Below are 18,336 nucleotides of genomic sequence, written 5' to 3'. Positions count from 1 at the left end.
AACACAAAGGGAACACTGCACGGTTCAGAAAGGGGGAGCCTTGGAGCCCATCCGATGATCCCAGGAGGTACTGAAGGAAAGTGGGGACCAGCAGTTGTGGGAACCATCTGCTGAGTGTGTCCCGGAGAGTAGATGTGGTTTGGGTGCAGGAAATGTCTGTGTGTGTGTTCCCTGTACAGGACTCTTCCCCCCATTAAAGTGTATTTTCTCTCCCTATCTTGGTTGACTTTCTGTGATGAACCCCCTTCTTTTCTCACCCCTGTGACTTGGGGGTCCATCCATATGGCTGGTGTGGTTCCCCTCCTCTAACATCTCATACTCTCCCCCACTGTTATGTAATAAAATACTTTTTTATTTTATTTTATTGGGATAACATTAGTCAACATGAACAAATAGGTTTCATGTGTGGATTACTAATTTACAAAAGCAACTGATCAGTGATTCTCTCTCATCATTGATGTTTCTACCTCTTTCTCACTCTCTCTTCCTCTCTGACATCAATAAAAACATTAAAAATAAAATAAAGAACATCTTATTATGTAAAAATATACAGATGTACTATAAAATTGTACACTTGAAACTTATATAATTTATTAAACAATGTCACCTCAATACGTGTAAATTTTTTAAACAACAACAACAAAAAGGTATAAGGAAGTATGAGCTTTTAGATGTGTGGACCCAAACCAGTCATGTGGAATAAACCCTTACATATTGGGGTAAGAAAAAAAAGGGAGTCATCAGAGAAATTAAATCTCGGTATGGAGAGAAAATAGCACTGTTTCTGGAGATGCAAGGATGGTTCAATATTCACAAATTAATAAATTAATAAACATGATACACCACATAAACAACATGAAGGATAAAAATCACATGATCATATCAATAGAATCAGAAAAAGCATGCAACAAAATCCAGCACCCATTGATGATAAATTTTTTTTAAAAAAAACTCTCAGCAAAGTGAGAATGGAGAATTACATGTACCTGGCCAATTTTCCCAACACCATTTATTAATGTTCAAGATATTAAAAATGGAACTTCCATTCAACCATTCCATTCTTTCACAAACCTGTTTTTAGACATCACAAATCCCTTCCCTTACCCCCAGCTTGAACTAGACTCCTACTTCTCATTTCTCTTCTCTACATGTGTTTGTGACTGACGATGGATAGGCGATGAGTATGTAACAAATCCATATAAGCTGTTTAGCTAACATTTAGCACACAATGTTAGAATTTAATTACTGTTGATATTTTATTTTTATTGACAAATATTGCACTTCTCTAGTTTATTGGTAATACAAGGCACATAGGATTTTATAAGACGACCTGATTCAACAGTTTGCTTCTTATATATTCCCTTTGTGTTAAAGACATCATCCCATGCCCTGTGTAGTGATCACCACACCCATGACCAGCCACCACCTCCCTCTCTCTTCCTCCCTTTCAAACCGTCTGTATGTGTCCAGGGGTCTTAAGAACGTTCTTTCCTCTCTAGAATGTTCTCACTCCACCTCTTAGGTCTCCACCTATTCACACAGCCGATCCTTCAAACACAGTCTAGACATGGTCCCAGTTGTTATCATATTTTTTTAAAATTTTCTCCTTTGTAAACAATGAATTACAGCATTAGCCTTAGAATACCCGAGTCTACTAATTAGAGTTCTCAAAATACCAGAAACGGATCTCCTGCATCACGGATGTATTTCTAGTACCTGGATAAATTCCTAGCAGGTGATTAGTAAATACTTGTTTATGGACCCATCAAGGACAGAAAGAGAATTCTTTTTGTGTGAGGCTGAGAAACAGGTAGTGAGATGCATATAGAGCCAGCCTGTTAAGGGTGGACTCAGGATGAGAACCTGAGTCCTGCCCTCTCTGAGCAGGAGCTCGGACCAGGCAGAGAGTCCTGGGAGTCATAAAAGACCCCAGATCTGGGCTGAGAGTCTACAATGGCCTATAGTCCTCCTGAGATCTCATCATGGAAATACCCACACCCAGGCCCAGGACAGGGTGGTCTTCTTGCTGTGGGTTCACAGCTCTGAGGGCCCGGAAGGGTGGCAGCAACTCCTGACCCACCACATCCTGTGTATCTCTGTCCTTCAGGCCCAGGCCTCCTCCATCTGCAGAACAGGAGCCCTCAGAGCAGACGCCATGATGTCCATCCTCTCTGCTCTTCTCTGCCTCGGTCAGTTGTGGACACGAGGAGGAGGAGGAGGAGGAGAAGGAGGAGGAGGAGGAGGAGGAGGAGGAGGAGGAGGAGGAGGAGGAGGAGGAGGAGGAGGGGACGGGGTGGCTATAACCCTTGTTCATGGGGAACCTCAGGCTCAGGCTCAAGCAGCTCGAGTAGAGGGGGCCATGAGAAGAGAGAATGAGCTACAACGTCCAGGTGCAAACCTCTCACAGACACTCTCTTCCAGGGCTGAGTCTGGACCAGAGAATCTGTGTGCAGGCAGGTGAGTCCTCCCCAGACTCCAGGTCCCCCCTGTTACTTCACCCCTGGGGCTCAGGAGGGAGCACAGAGGTGCTGGATGAGCTGGGGGATGAGGGTGGGGAAGGGCTTTGTAATGCAGCTTCTGGTTTCCTTCCAGGGACCCTCCCCAAACCCACCCTCTCGGCTGAGCCAGGCTCTGTGATCCCCTATGGGAGCCCTGTGACCCTCTGGTGTGAGGGGACCCTGGAGGCCCAGAAGTTTCATCTCTACAAGGAGGGAAAACAGGTGGATTGGAACACACAGACCCAATGGAAGCCCACGGACAAGGCCAAGTTCCCCATCACAGGCATGACAGAGCGTGATGCAGGGAGATATCACTGTCACTACCTCAGCCCCACTGGCTGGTCAGAGCGCAGTGACCCCCTGGAGCTGGTGGTGACAGGTGAGAGGACACTCAGGGGTCCCAGCCTCAGGCTCTGCCCTTAGGAAGTAGGTCTGCTCTCAGGGTGTCCCCCTCTCACAGCCCAGCTCTGGGGGACATGAGGTCCATTTAACATACAGTCTCTGTCTCTCCTAGGATACTACCATGAACCCAGCCTCTCAGCCCTGCCCAGCCCTGTCGTGACCTCAGGGGGAAATGTGACCCTTGCGTGTAGCTCATGGCAGGGATTTCACAGGTTCATTCTGACAAAGACAGGAGATCACAGGCTCTCCTGGATGCAGGACACACAGCCACAGCCCAGAGAAACATCACGGGCCAAGTTCTCTGTGGGCCCTGTGACCCCCAGCCGCAGGTGGACATTCAGATGCTATGGCTGCTACAGAGAGAGCCTGCAGGTATGGTCACCACCCAGTGATGCCCTGGAGCTCCTGGTCCCAGGTGAGTCCCATTCTTGTCTCACCCAAGGATTGAGGCAGCAATCACATTACTGGGATCCTTGCTCTGAGGGGAGCCCCATGTGAGAGGGTGGGGTGAGTGGAGCAAAGGGGCTCATGAGTCAGAAACATAGAAAAAGTGAGACCTGGATGCCAGGATGGGAGAATGAGGCTTATGGGAGGAACAACCCCTATAACTCATGTCTGGTCTTCCCAGGTGAGTCTGGGAAGCCCTCCCTCCTAACCCAGCAGGGCCCCATCGTGGCCTCTGGACAGAGCCTGACCCTCCAGTGTCGCTCTGATGTCGGCTATGACAGATTCGCTCTGCACAAGGAGGGGGGATGGGACCTCCTCCAGAGTCTTGTACAGCAGCCCCAGGCTGGGCTCTCTCAAGCCAACTTCCTTCTAGACACTGAAAGCAGCTCTCACGGGGGCCGGTACAGATGCTATGGTCGATACAAACTCTCCTCTGCGTGGTCGGCCCCCAGTGACCCCCTGGACATCCTGGTGGCAGGTGAGGAGCCAGTGGGTTCAATCAGGGACCCAGACTCTGCAGAGGCCCTGCTGGGGTCCCAAGTGGTGAGGCTAGAATGAAGGTGCAGGGCCCCAGGGAGGGAGAGAGACAGAGTGAGGCAAGTGGGTGGAAGGGGAGAGGGGAGACTCAGAGAAACAGAGACAGACAGAGGAGGGTCCTCAGAGAGAGATCTGGTGACTCTCGGAGCAGAACAAGGTGGGGGGGGCAGCCCTCACCCTCCCTCCCTCCCTCTCTCTAGGACACCTGCCTGACAGACCCTCCCTCTCGGTGCAGCCAGGCCCCAGGGTGGCCTCAAGAGAGAACGTGACCCTGCTGTGTCAGTCACAGAGCCCGAGGGACACGTTCCTTCTGTCCAAGGAGGGGGTAGCCGATCCCCCCCTGGGTCTGAGATCAAAGCACCGAGCTCAGCAGTTCCAGGCAGAGTTCTCCATGAGCCCTGTGACCTCAGCCCACGGGGGCACCTACAGGTGCTACAGCTCACACAGCACATCCCCCTTCCTGCTGTCACTCCCCAGTAATCCCCTGGAGCTCCTGGTCTCAGGTGAGGGCCCTGACCCTGTTGCTGAGCTGTCACCTCGGGGTCCTGTCTCTGGAGATTCTCAGACAGCAAGAAGTGCAGGGGCCTAGGGGTTTGCCATTGACAGGATATTCTGAATCCTCTGCCACCAACCCTTCCTCCATGGACCCTGGGTCCTCAGCTGTCGACTTAGTGGGATCTCTCAGTTGTAGGTGCTTAGCCTTATGAGTTCTGTGTCTCCAACAAGACATGAAACACACAACTCCAAATTATTTCTGCATTGAGATCATTGTTTCCCATCATCCTCAACTCGAGAAGTACAGCTCTTACCGAAGTCACTCAGAACAAGTTCTGAACTCAGGGATCACAGGAGGCTGAGTTATCCAACGAAGAGCCCATGGAACCTGGCCTAGTAGAGACAGGCTCATGGAGGGACGGTGTGAAAGTCATCATCTGAGAAGTGGGGCATCTGAGAGCACTGGGCCCAGGAGGAAAACTCCTATCTCCCCAGGTCCTCACTCACACCCTTATGTCATGATTCTCAGGAACAGCTGACACCCTCAGCCTGTCACCAAATAGGTCAGACCTCAAGATGGGTGAGTGGGAGACATCCCAGTTATGGGGCTGGGGGTAGAAGGTCATTTCCTGTCAAAGGGAGGTGGGTGTCCTGGGTAGACATCCAGGGTTTCTGGGGTGACTTTGGTCCGCTCTGATCTCTGTGACCTCTTTGTTCACCTCCCACCCCCAAGACTACACCATGGGGAATTCCATCCGGATGGGCGTGGCCGGCTTGGTCCTGGTGGTGCTTGGGATGCTGCTATTTGAGGCTCAAAACAGCCTGAAAAGGACCCGCAATGCAGCCAAGACGTGAACACAGAGGGAACAGTGAACTATTCAGAGATAGGGGGCCTTGGAGCCCATCTCATGATCCCAGGAGGTGCTGAAGGAAAGTCGGGACCATAGTTGGGGAAACTGTCTTCTGGGAATGTCCAGGGGAATAAACATGATTTGGGTGAAGGAAATATCTGTGTGTTCCCTGGACTCTTCCTCCGTTTAATGTCTATTTTCTCTCCCTGTCTTGGTTAACTTTCTGTGATGACCCCCCCTTCTTTTCTCAACCCTTAACTTGAGGGTCCATCCCACATGGCTGGTGTGAGTCCCCACATCTAACACCTCATCCCCCCCCCCTCCACGTTCATGTAATAAAATATTCTTTATTTCTAATCACCACATTACCAGATGGGCATGATCGCTTCTTCATCTCCTCAGTTCACAGGGGTTAACCTGGGCTCCATAACTGAATAAATGGGCTAAGCCAGGTGCAAGCTGGGAATTAAAAATCCAACATGATGCTCGAACCCTCCCTGGACCCACAGTCTTTCCTCTCCTCACCAGATGCCACCCGTGTCATTTCCCCAGAGCTGCCCCATGTGGCATCAGCACCTCAGTGTTTGTGGGGGCTGTCTGGGGGAGTGCTGCCCCTGCAAGCACATGTGTAGGACGCTCTGACTGGTGGGAGATGCCCATTTCTGAATCGACATAAAATTGATTATTATTCAGCCACAAGAGAGAAGAAAACCCTGCCATTCGTAATGACCCTGAGGAACCTGGAGGGCGTTATGCTACGTGAGATCAATCAGACAGATAAAGACAGATGCTGATTAATCTCACGTATGTGTGGGATCTGAAAAGGCCAAACTAGTAGAAACAGAGAGAAGAATGATGGCTACCACAGGGAGTGTGGGGAAAGGAGAGATGTTGGTGAAAGAGTATCAACTTTCAGTGATAAGATGAACAATTTGAGGGGCTGATGTACAGTATGGTGATCACAGTAAACAATACTGTATCATATCACCCCAAAATTAGTTAAGAGATTATATCCTAAAGGCTCTCACCACCAAAAGAAGGAGCAATTATGTGCCTTTTCGATGGGATTGTTAGCTAAGGCTGACCTTGTGTCATACTGCAATATTTACATGTATCACATCCACACGTTGTCACCTAACCCTTACACAATGTTATATGTCAATTACATCTCAGTAAAGTTGGGAAAAGTTACCCTTGGGCCTGATATATGAAAACCTTACCTAGAGAGCAGGGCAGGTAATGGAGACTGATGATAGCATATGTTGGGAAGTTGCAAATCTATACACCTACTTATGTATCCCTTTGTATAATATTTGTGTGTCTATGTATCTGTGTTTCAGTCTATCTATCTATCTATCTATCTATCTATCTATCATCTATCTATCTCTATCTCCATCTGTCAATGAATCTCTCTCATCTCCAGACTCTAATAAAATTAATTTCTGTTGTCTTCAGCCACCTAATTAATTGTATTTTGTTGTGGCAAATGTGCCAAACTAATTCACTGTGTCTCATTCTCTCTTCCCCTCTCTCCTCTCTCTGATCTCTGATAGAAGAAACTGTGGTTTGACTCATACACTGCTGGGACTGAACAGCAGACCCTGAACGACGGATGAATGGATTACTCTGATACATGTTTCTGTGAAAGAGAGGGCTAAGGGACTGCTTGGCTATAGCAACCAGGAAGCCCCATTCACCTGCCTCCTTAGGCTTTTATTGTAATAACAGTTTGAACTAAAATAAACTACTAGATACTATCAGAAGGGTGAGCATCCTTGAGAAAGCATATGCGTCCTTTATGCAAGGACGTTTTGAAGTCTAAACATAAAGATTCCAGCAAAACACCCGGAGACTCAGACTTGTTTGGAAAGGTCAAGGCAGGGTCTGCTGCCTTGGGCAAGGTTCCCCTGGCTCTAACCTGTGGGTCGTGACCCCTGAAAATACATCCTGCATATCATATACTTACATTATGATTCATAACAGTAGCAACATTACAGTTATGAAGTAGCAACAAAAATAATTTTATGGTTGGGGGTCACCACAACATGAGGAACTGTATTAATGGGTCATGGCATTAGGAAAGTTAAGAACCACTGCCTAGAGGCCTCCGACCTAGCAGAGAACCCTCCTTAGAGACTTTCCAACCAAGCCCTGTGCTTCCCCACAATGCACACAAAAAGATGATTTCCGTAAAACAACAAACACTTGATATTGTAGGTTTCCTTCTCTTCTAGAGATGCAGAATCCAACTGCCACTCTGCTTTTTGTTGTCAGGAGAGTTATATGTGCAACTAGTAGAAGGCCGAATAGATATTCAGTGGGAGAGAATTTCATATTTCAGCTGAAAATTGTTTCATATCCTTAACCATTTTATTCATTAGCATAGCACCGGAATATTAAATACTATAAATGGAATAATTGTTTTGACTTTCACACGGCAGCGAGCTATGTTAAAATCAATATGTGATTGTAGAGTTTAGGAAAACTACACAGGACAGTTCAGAGATGTGGCTCAAGTCAGACCCTCAGCATCTGCTATTTTGGGGGTGAGGAGAGCTGGTCCACTTCCTGTGTGACCGGTACCTTGTGCCCTGCACACACTGTGGTGTGGGGACTCTGCCCACCACATCCTGTGAACTTGCCTCTTGAGCTTCACCTTAACAACTGAAAAATAAGTCATCAAAACCTCTGCTATAAAAACTTCCACAGGGAGTTCACCCCTTTTCCTGATGAATGAAGAGAGCAAACCTGATACCACAAAGTTGTCATCACAGAATCCACAAGTCAGGACAGCTCATCTTTTACAAGAGGTCGAGCTGACCCAGACCTGGCCCAGCCTTAACCAGGAATGTGGGTGCGTATCTAGGACGTTTATCTTAAGACCATGGACCACCACGATCTCTCCTAATTCTCTTCTATTTGTATGCTAATCCTGAGAGGTGCTGTGAATTCAGCACTGGGTCCTGGACAGCTCCAGCCCCATCCATAGGGCACCTAGATTTTTCTCTTTTCTAAGGTCTCTTCAATTTCATATAAAAGGGGCAAGAACTGCACTAATCGGTTTGGCTCTGTGGATAGAGCGTCAGCCTGTGGACTGAAAAGTCCCAAGTTCGATTCCAGTCAAGGGCATGTACCTTGGTTGTGGGCACATCCCCAGTAGGAGGTGTGCAGGAGGCAGCTGATCGATGTTTCTCTCTCATCGATGTTTCTAACTCTCTATCCCTCTCCCTTCCTCTCTGTAAAATATCAATAAAATATATATTTTTTAAAAAAAAGAATCAATGGAAAAAATATCCTTGGATGAGGATTAACCAAAAAAAAAACAATAAAAAGCTCTAGTGCAGCGGTTCTCAACCTGTGGGTTGCGACCCCCTTGGCGGTCGAACGACCCTTTCACAGGGGTCGCCTAAGACCATCCTGCATGTCAGATATTTACATTATGATTCATAACAGTAGCAACATTACAGTTATGAAGTAGCAACGAAAATAATTTTATGGTTGGGGGTCACCAGAACATGAGGAACTGTATTTAAAGGGCCAGAAGGTTGAGAACCACTGCCCTAGTGGATAGAGTGTCAGCCTGTGGACTGAAGGGTCCCAGGTTTGATTCTGGTCATGGGCAAATGCCTGGGTTGCAGGCTCTATCCCCAGTGTGGGGCATGCAGGAAGCAGTCTCTCTCATCATTAATGTTTCTATCTCTCTCTCTCTCTCTCTACCCCTCCCTTCCTCTCTGAAATCAATTTAAAATATTTTTTAAAATAATTGAAATAAATTAATAAAGGGTCAACACACAAAACTTGTTTTCAGCCACTCATCCACAGGTAGAGGGAGAATGTGAAGACTGGACTCACCCACGGAGAGTCTGGGGTGTCCGGCTTTGGGGAGAGGTGTGGAGGCTCGGCCACCGGGACCCGGTGCTAGAGCATCCACCAATACCACAGCCGCCATTCTTCTTGGGAGGAGCAATCGATCCACTCCAAGTAGCATCAGCCTGAGGAAAAGCAACGACCTCCACTTTCCAGCATCCGCCCCACCCAGCACTTGAAGTCCTACTGAGGGGTCAGCAACATAGGCCGGGGGTCAGAAGGCTGGGCAGTGGCAGGGGTTGTCAGTGAGTTGCTTTGGGATGGGGCCATTCCCCCCCACACACACACACTTTCCAGGGAACTCATGGGAGACCTGAGAGAAACACCAGCTCTAGCTCCCACAGACCCAGCCTCTGGACTTCCAAGGCTCTACCCACGTGACTACTAGGGGCTCTGCCTGCTGAGTCAGGGAACCATCCAGGGCAGACTCAGAGGTGGGGCTCAGGGGACAGGGACGCACACCCACCCTCTTCCCTGAAGTGCACAGGGAACCTCCCCTCATGGGAAAGGCAGTCACCCCAAGGTCCTGATGCCACCAGAGGCTGTTTCAGAGGCTAAGCCTTTTCAGTGCCTAAGCAGGGCAGCCAGCCAGCAGGTGGAGGAAAGCGGAGGCCAATCCCAGGGAGCCTGGCGACGTTGGCTGACCCACCCCTGACCCCTGTTTTGGTTTTCCCCACATGTAGACAAGCCAAGCAGAGGCAGCCACATGCTGGGGGTCAGCTATAGATTCAGGCAGGTGGCTTTAAACTTCATACTTCTCTGTTTCCTTTTCTAATTCTATTTTCCTCTCTCTCTCTCTCTCTCTCTCTCTCTCTCTCTCTCTCTCTCTCTCTCTTCTTATACTTTTTTTCTGGTTTTGTTTTCCCAATCTGTCTTCGCAGCATGAGACACAGGGTCTGGTCAGCAACCTCCCTCAGGTTTCCCAGGCTCCGCCTCCACCTGCCTTCACCTGCCAGCCAGCTGTCCATCTTAATCACTCAAAAGTCTGTTTCTGAAAGAGCTTCCGGTTGAATTGGGAGTGTAGACCTCTGGGAATCCCCTAAGTGGGAGGTGCCATTCAGATTTCAGGGAAAGGGATGGTATGTTTCCTCTCCCAGAGCTACTCCTCTCAGAGTGCCCCGGGAATATCTTCCTGCCCTCAGCTGGGCAGAGATCCACTTATGCAGCCCATTGGAAACCTGGAGTTTCTCTCAGGCTCTCAGCTCTCCCGTGAGGGTCCTGGGTGCTAAACACAGGCACGCAGCCCCACCCCCAGGCCAGTGACTGACGCTTCCTGAGACGGTTCAAACCAGTTGGCTTGGCCTCTGCGGCTGTCTCCTCTGTAGATAGAAGATGTAGGGTGTGGTAGGCAGGGTGCCTGGGGGGCGGGGGCAGCTGTGTCACCACTGAGGGCTGGGTTTTTCCCTTTTCCTGAGCCATGGCATCTGGAATGGGCCTGAGCCTCTCTGGAAAATGGCTGTTTCATTGGTGGGGTGAAGAGGGAGCCAACTGCAGGCCTCCCAGTCGCCTCTTTTCCCTGTCTCCCCCGCACCCCACTGCTTCCTACCCCAGCCTCTCCTCGGGCACCTTCCCGCCACTGAAGCCTGCAAATGAAAATTCTGTGCTCTGGTGTGTGTGTGGCAGCCATGGGGGGGGGTGTTTGTTTGTTTGTTTAATAAATAAATTTTTTAAAAAAAACTGTAAATAAACCCCAAGTATTATCAACAAATGAACCGGCTCAACAAACCAGCATATCCATGCAATGGAATACTATTCAGCGATACAAATAAATGAACAGTTGTTACACACAGCAAAAAACAACAACCCTGCAGCATTATGTCTGACCCGGTTGGCCAGCAGCCCTGCCAGATGTTATACAGCTGGATGTTACACGGTCTCGGTTCGGGTGCTCCGGGCTGTGCAGCCCAGCCTGGGTTCCGGGCCTTGATCTCCTCAGTAAAATAACCCACCCACAGCCAAGAGACCCCTCCTCACCCTCGGCCTTCCTCCCCCCAACCCCCTCTCCCCCGTGAGAGCTGGGGCAGCCCCTCCCGAGGCCTTACCCTTCCTGCTGGTCTCTGGGTGTTTTCTGTCCTTCCTTGATGTGTCTGCCTCCTCCTCAGCTGGACCTCAGTTGGTAACTGCGGGTGCATGTTCCCCAGTTCAGTCCTATTTCCAGTCTGGCCCCCGGAGGAGGTGCGTAAAGATCTGCCTATTCGTCCGCCATCTTCTCCAGCCAACAAGAAATAAATTTTTAAAAAGTAAAATAAAACGTCTCCCTCTTGGCCTGGTCTCTCTCTCCCCTAGCACGTCCCTCTAGCGACTTCCTTGTTCTATTAATAGCACCCCCGTTCTCTGGTTCTGCTTCTTTCGCAACGTCCGAGCCACTTCTGCTTCCTCAGTGCTCCCTCTCCCTGGGCAGGACTCTCCTTCTCAAACTGAATTTTTTCTGCAAACACAGGTGAGAGGCAATTCAGACTGTGAATGCAGTGAGCGCTGTGAGGTCTGCAGACTGTCCGCCCCCAGCAAGTATTTCCTCTCCTGGTACTGTTTCCCTCCCTGTGTCAGCCCTGCTGTGGAGGAGCAGGGCCCCTGCCTGAGACACGCAGGGGTGCAGTCGGGCAGATGACACGGGACAAGGAGCTCACGTGCAGGTAGGAGACCCTGCGGGGACCTTGCCGTCGGACCTCACAGGAAAGGGCTGACTGAAGGCACCCTCCACATGTCACTTCTCCTCCAAACACGTAGAAATGCTGGGCTATTGGTCCTCAAACACGGGGTCACAGTCCAAACAAGCAAGAGAATCAACAGTGACAGGAACAGTGACAGGAAAGCGGGGTAACTCACAGAAATAAGCGGAAGCCACTGGGATTGGCATGGGAGAGGAGTGAGGTTCCAGAGAAGGAACCACAGCGTCGGCTTCACCAAATCTGTGTGGAGACAGGGGAGCCGTTCCCGGGGTGACACTGGGGTCCTGGTGTGAAGTCCCCACCTTGCCGCACCCCAAGTTGGGGATCATGTTGGCGTTGAATTGCAGGGGACGAGCTCTGGTTGGCATTCTCCTGGCCTGATGGAAAGTGTTCGGATGTGTTTCTTCTTATTCTTTCACTAGGAAAAGTGTGTGTAATCTTGGGGGGTTGGGTGCCTGCATTTCTTAAGTTTTGGGAAGAAATCGCCAAGGAAGCCTCATGCACAGGACTTTGGTTGTGGACAATTTTTGAGGGAGAGAGAGAGGCGGGGAAAGAGAGAGAAGAGGGAGAGACGAACAAGAAGATCAGGAACAAGAATAAGAAGAAGGGAAACATCCATCGTTTGCCTTTTATACGTGCCCCCACCTGGGATCAAACCGGCAACCTTTCGGTGCACAGGATGTCTCTCAGCCAACTGAGCCACTGCTGCAGGGCCTGGGACAATTTTGGATGACACAGTCATTGTATTTAATCCATATAGAGCAGGCATGTCAAACTCAAAGGCTACCACAGGCCAAATAAACAAGGTTTAGGTGTATGTGGGCCGCAAAAAAAAACAAAAGCTTCCATTTTCATGGAAACGTAGGCTTATTTCAATAGAGACATGCCGAATACGAAGGGCTGAAATAAATGAGTCATCATTCACATAAAATAATAGAACATTTTTTAAAAAAAATTAATATTTTTTATTGAACATTAACCTACCAGACACTGAACAACTGCACAGATTAAAAAGCATCACGCAAATCAACCTATTTTTCTTGTTCTCTGAAAACGAAATATTTCCTGTTGCACACACCAAACAAGTCAGTACAAGACTAACGATGTGGCCATCTGCCACTGAAATATTCGCTGCTGGCATTAGCGGAGAGAAATGGTGCGCCTGCGCGTAAGGCACGTAAGGCTCATAAGGGAAATGAATGCAACACGATTATAGTCATCAGTCATTAGCAAACGTTGTCATTTGTTATTAATAATTATGTATAACAGGATATTGTAAAAATTGATTTACAAAATTTTTATTAAAACATTTTGTACATACCGTTATATTGGCTTGGCCACAAAAATATTGGTTGTGGGCCACATGAGGCCACGGGCCATGAGTTTGACATGCTTGGTGTAGACAGCGATAGAGATTTGTTTGTCATCTGTGCCCATTTAGTAAATTTTGCGCCCAACGGTGTCCATTTTAAATGCCGTGTGTAATACGTGGCCATCCAATTGTTCAGGATGCCCTGTGTTTTTGAACCCTGCACAATGGGTCATGCTGTCTGCCCTTCCATCGTTAGTATTAAACACGTGTGCTTTCTCCCATGTTCTCTCGGGCATTCAGGCTGAGATTTATTCATGTGATTCATGTTTTCAAAACTGAATTGGGGGGGGGGGCCTTTGTAGATGTTCCTGGGTTTTTGTCTCAGCAGTCACCCCTCCTCCTCCTGTCCTTATCATGTATCTCCTTACATCTTCATGTGTAAAATTTGCTCTTCTCTTACTAATGAATATTTTTATTAAAGTACTAGAGGCTCGGTGCACGAAATTCATGCACAGGAGAGGGGTGTCCCTCAGCCTGGTCTGCACCCTCTCCAATCTAGGATCCCTCTCACAATCCAGGACCACTGGCTCCTAACCGCTCACCTGCCTGCCTGATTTCCCCTATGCTTCTGCCTGCCAGCCTGACTGCCCCCTAACTGCTCCCTTACCAGCCTGATTGATGCCTAACTGCTCCCCTGCCAGCCCGATCGCCCACAACTGCCCTCCCCTGCCGTGACCCGCCTCCTCCACACAAGGCAGCAGAGACGCCGGGATCGGCCACCTCCCTGCCACACAGAGCTGTGGGACACCCAGGCCTCATCGCATGGAGCGGCCACCAGGCTCCGCCTCCACTGTGTGCACAGCCATCTTGTGACGACATGAGTGCGAGACAACCACGTAGGCTATTATTAATATAGATTGTGGGTATACAATATCATATCAGTTTCATAAAGTTATCTCACATTATTGAGTATTTTCTCTTCCCCTTTCCACCCATCCCTACTCCCCTCCCATCAGCTTGTTCCTCATTTCCATGTGTCTGTTTTTGTTCCCTTTGGTTTGCTGATGTTAAAAATTCCAGGTACAAAATAAATAAATAAATAAATTCCAGGTACAAGTGAAATCTGTCCCTGTCTGAATTATTTCACTCAGCATAATGCCTTCCAGGTCCATCCCTGTGGTCTCAATATCAGCATTTCATTCTCTCTCTCTCTCTCTCTCTCTCTCTCTCTCTCTCTCTCTCTCTCTCTTTCTCTCTCTCTCTCTCTCTCTCTCTTTGGCTGATTTCTATTTCATTGTGCATGCATGCCACCTCTTTCTTACCCAGTCCTCTACGGAGCTAAAGATTCATAGCAAACTTTCTAAATTCTTTGTTTAAGTGTATGTGTTATTGTTGACAGTATTACAGATATCCCCTATCTGTCCTCCACATCCCCACTCCACCCAGACCCGCCCCAGGCCTTCAATTCTTGATATAATAACTTAGGACATTAATTTGTAAAGGTTTTTTTAAATTTTCTAATGTATTCATTCATGGTTTTTAATCTCATCATTTTATAGGCCTAATGTGTAGTATTTACATGATCATTTAATCTAAAATATGCACTTATGTTTTGGTTCACACATTGATTATTGAAAAGTCTGTTGCTTCATTTCCAGAATGTAGGCATATTAGTTATTTTTTGTAATCTTTATTTTTATTGAATTCAGAGATGAAGGGAGAGGGAGAGAGATATAGTAACACAAATGATGGGAGAGAATCATTGATCGGCTGCCTCCTGCAAGCCCCCACTGGGAATTGAGCCCACAACCCAGGCATGTGCCCTTGACTGGAATCAAAGCTAGGACCTTTAAGACCGCAGGCCAATGCTTTATCCATTGAGCCAAACAGGTTAGGGCTTGGTTATCTTTGACTATAGAACCAGGAGACTCCCAGAGGGTCCCAGGAGCTGCTGGGGGTCCACATCTGGTCTCCAGGCCGGCGGGGGTCACTAGCTGAGTGTCCATGGGGGAAGTTCTCATGCCTTCTGGGGTCCCTGAAGGCCCCCTCCCTGGAGCATGGGGTCTGGGTCCTTCCTGGGCTAGTGGGTGGCTAGGGCAGCGTACACGCTGGGCTCTTGTGGGAGCTCCTCTGATGCGGAGGAAGGGGGTGCACTTGTCTCCCGGCTGAGGGCCAAGAGGTTCAGATGGGCGTAGGTCACATCCTGGGGGTCTTCAGGTGCAGCCTGGAGCAGGGGGGGGAGAGAGGGATGACACTTGGTTGGGGTTTGAGAAGCCTCGGGGCCTGGGGAGGATGTGACCCACCTGTCTGTCCTCTCCTGCTTGTCTGCCCTTTGAGTCCAGCAATACCCCTGACAGTGAGGAAGGAGAGGTGGCCATTCCCTGCCTGGGTCTTGGTCTTGAGCAGTTCACCTGGGCGTACGTCACTCCCTGGGGGCCTTCACCCTGCCTGTTCTGCTGGGGACAGTGAGACAGAACAGTGTCTCCTTGATTCCACAGTAGAAATCCTCCTGTCTATTATCCTCATGTTGCCAGAGAGATGATTGACACTTTAGATAGATCAGGTCCCTCTCCTGGTGGAATCTGCAGGGACTTCCTGAGCCTTGGGGCCTCTGGATGCTTCTATGGTTCTGACTCTTATCCTAACGCGCTCTCTCTTGCTCACTGGGCTCCAGCCTCATGGCCCATCCTCCTGAAGAAGCATGTCCTGCCTCAGGACCTTTGTACCCGCTCTTTCCCTGTCCCCCCACCATGCACTCTATCCCCTCCTCTTGCTTTATGTTCCTTCACAGCACTTTGCTCTCTGGGACACTGTCTGCTTGTTTGCATATTGTCTCCCTCGCCCACAGGTGAGCTCGAGGCGTGTGGAGACAGTGTGACTCAGGGCTGCACGGTGGGCCCTAAATGGAACCAAGAAACAGCCCTGTCACATCTGCTGGCTGAATGAATGAAGGGGATCGAGGCGACCTGTGGGTGAGTCACTCATTCCTGCCTCCTCCTGAGACCTGGGGCTGCACAAGGTCAGAAAGAGGACAAGGGGCCAGCAAAGGGGGCCACGTAGGAGGGGCCATGAGGTCACAAGGAAACCAGGAGAGTGAGTCACAGCAGGATGACCAGGGGGCCCAGAGGGGAGGTCAGTGTGGACGCTGCTGAGAAGCAGGTGAGGTGGGACAGGGGAGGGTCCATTGGATTATACTGGGCAACAGAAGGTCCTTGGTGGCCTGGACAGGAGCAGGGGTCTCACCTGAGGGTCCAGCTCCACGCTCTCCCCAGGCTGTGGGTCTTTCATGGCAGCATCTGCTGGGGGAGAACAGAGGTGTGTCTCCTGGCAGGTCCCCGAGATCTCAAGGCTGTAGACCACACCTGTCCCAGATGGGCCACTAACCCAGGGTGATGTGCAGAGCCAGGTCACAGTGTGCATCTCAGTCCTCACCCTGACCCCACATGCTCCCAGCCTAACCCTCCCCCGTCATCTCCCAAATCCCTGTGCCCCCTCCCCCAGGCCAGCTGTCTCTTTTTCTCACAGAGGAGATCCTCCTGGGCATCAGCTGCTGGGCTGCAGCTGGGGGAGGAGACAGGAGAGTTAGGGCCAGGGCAGGGGTTGGGGGAGGCGGGGCTATGGGCTGTGGGAGTCTCAGGTCTTTGGGGCAGGAATTACATGATCTGCAGGCCTCTGTCCTTGGGCTCTGGGTCTGTGATCTCTGCAGGAGGTTGGACATGAGACCCTCTCTGGGCTGGTCAAGAGGGACAGAATCAGCCCTGGGAGGTTAGGATCCCCTCCCGCTGTGATTCCACAGGAAAGAAGGAACCTGACCACTCACTGGTGTGCATATTTCATGAGACTGAAAATGATGAAAGATTACATTTGTACATCGGTGCTGACATTGTTTTCTTTCAAGACTTTCTGATTTGAGATTCTGGAGAAATCCTTTTCCCAGCTGGACCTTCTCCATCCATTTGGTTTCCTGTGGTAGGTGCTCTGAGCCCCCCTCCTATGACCCAGGTAACCCCGTTCCCTACTCACCTGACGTCCTGCCTTTGCTCTGACGTCGGTGTCGGAGGAGGAGAAGGAGGAGGGAGAGCAGCAGGACCAGGGCCACCGAGACCCCAGTCAGGACGTACAGGTACCATTCTTGACCTTGGACACAAGTGATGTCAAGAATGAGGCAATGGTGTTTTTTAATGAGCACCTACTGTGTGTGAGGGGCACATGCTGGGGTCTGTCACGCATCTCCTCTCACCTCACAACAGTCATGCACGAGGAAGGCTGACCCCACCACCCACTTCACTGAGGCTCAGAGAGGTTAATCACGAGCCCCAAGTCACCCAGCCTGGACGGGGCAGGGCTGGGACTGGAACCAGGGCTGTGGATTCCCTGTGCTGTCCTCATGCTGCCCCCCAGGAGGACACCAGCTTCCTGCTCTGGGCTCCTCCTCTGCAGGGGCCTGTCCACGTCTCATCTGGAGCTGAGGGTCCTTCCTCAGTACCTGCCCCCAGCACAGCAGGGACAGGAGGGGAAGGGTGTAGCGTGGACTCTGAGTCTTTCCCTCATCCATCCCCACCCTGCAGGCCCTGACACCCCCTTTGGAAGGTCGGCCTGGGGGCTCTGCCTTCCTGAGCTCTGTGAGACCCTTCTGTCACCTCATCTCCCAGCAGCCTGTGAGCAGGATGGAACCAGGGATGAGCAGACAGGAACCCAACACTCAGAGGAGAGAAGGGACCGCCCAGCCCTACAGCAGGAGCAGCAGAGCCAGGAGCTGAACCAGGGCTGATCCACCCTGTTCCCTCCTCTGAGCTGAGCCTGAGCTGAGGGGGAGGACTTGGTGCCCGGACCCTTGTCCTGCCTGTCCCTCCCTGTACAGTGTCGCCGCCACTGAGACAGAGGGGACAGGCCCCATAACATCACATCCTGTGGGCTTCCCTATGAGGCCCCTCTTCCAGGAGGTCAGGGCCAGAACTGACAGGAAATGTAAGCTCTGGACAAGGATTCTCTCCTTTCACACTTGGAGACACTGAGGCCCAGACAGGGGAAGGAGTGTCCAAGTCAGCGAATCCAGAGTGGCCTGAACCCCTTAACCCCCATGGTTCAGCCCCTGTCCCCATGGAGGAACCCACCACCTCCCCAGAGAGCCCCTCACTTACCCCTCTGTGGGCCCAACTCAGAGCCTCATAGGGATGAGGGATGACAAGTGAGTGGTAGGGACTGCCTTCTCCCCACATGAGCCCAGCTCCCCCTCCCCAGCCTGTGCCCCCACATCT

The 18,336-nt window shown here is 50.3% G+C and overlaps 3 protein-coding genes and 1 long non-coding RNA gene across 4 annotated transcripts in view; 1 reads left to right on the top strand and 3 right to left on the bottom strand.

Moving 5' to 3' along the window:
* Positions 1-2,287: 2,287 nt before the first annotated feature.
* On the top strand, positions 2,288-5,570 carry LOC132216515 (leukocyte immunoglobulin-like receptor subfamily A member 6). Its single transcript, XM_059665760.1, has 6 exons — positions 2,288-2,457; positions 2,593-2,877; positions 3,013-3,315; positions 3,529-3,825; positions 4,085-4,459; positions 5,113-5,570. Exons 1-6 carry the CDS (start codon positions 2,373-2,375, stop codon positions 5,232-5,234), a joined length of 1,467 nt encoding a protein of 488 aa, XP_059521743.1. The 5' UTR covers positions 2,288-2,372; the 3' UTR covers positions 5,235-5,570.
* A 3,512-nt stretch (positions 5,571-9,082) lies between these two features.
* LOC132216516 (uncharacterized) lies at positions 9,083-11,373 on the bottom strand. The gene is made up of 2 exons (XR_009448765.1): positions 11,140-11,373; positions 9,083-9,222 (listed from the first exon to the last, which is right to left on the bottom strand). It is a non-coding gene; the product is annotated as an uncharacterized LOC132216516 (long non-coding RNA).
* Positions 11,374-14,762: 3,389 nt separating this feature from the next.
* LOC132216514 (leukocyte immunoglobulin-like receptor subfamily B member 4) lies at positions 14,763-17,274 on the bottom strand. Its single transcript, XM_059665759.1, has 4 exons — positions 17,102-17,274; positions 16,322-16,374; positions 15,382-15,534; positions 14,763-15,302 (listed from the first exon to the last, which is right to left on the bottom strand). Exons 2-4 carry the CDS (start codon positions 16,364-16,366, stop codon positions 15,159-15,161), a joined length of 342 nt encoding a protein of 113 aa, XP_059521742.1. The 5' UTR covers positions 16,367-16,374; positions 17,102-17,274; the 3' UTR covers positions 14,763-15,158.
* LOC132217247 (leukocyte immunoglobulin-like receptor subfamily A member 6) overlaps positions 16,533-18,336 on the bottom strand; it is a 3,443-nt gene continuing 1,639 nt past the window's right edge. Inside the window, exons 6-7 of the mRNA XM_059667343.1 lie at positions 17,102-17,215; positions 16,533-16,639 (exon numbers count right to left, since the gene is read on the bottom strand). Coding sequence (XP_059523326.1) covers positions 16,533-16,639; positions 17,102-17,215 — 221 coding nt within the window. The remainder of the gene's footprint in view (positions 16,640-17,101; positions 17,216-18,336) is intronic.

This window comes from Myotis daubentonii, chromosome 15 (assembly GCF_963259705.1).
Source record: "Myotis daubentonii chromosome 15, mMyoDau2.1, whole genome shotgun sequence".
NCBI classification, from domain to species: Eukaryota; Metazoa; Chordata; class Mammalia; order Chiroptera; family Vespertilionidae; genus Myotis; species Myotis daubentonii.
The sequence above is the reverse complement of the archived record's forward strand: the minus strand, read 5'-3'. Positions and strand labels throughout refer to the sequence as shown.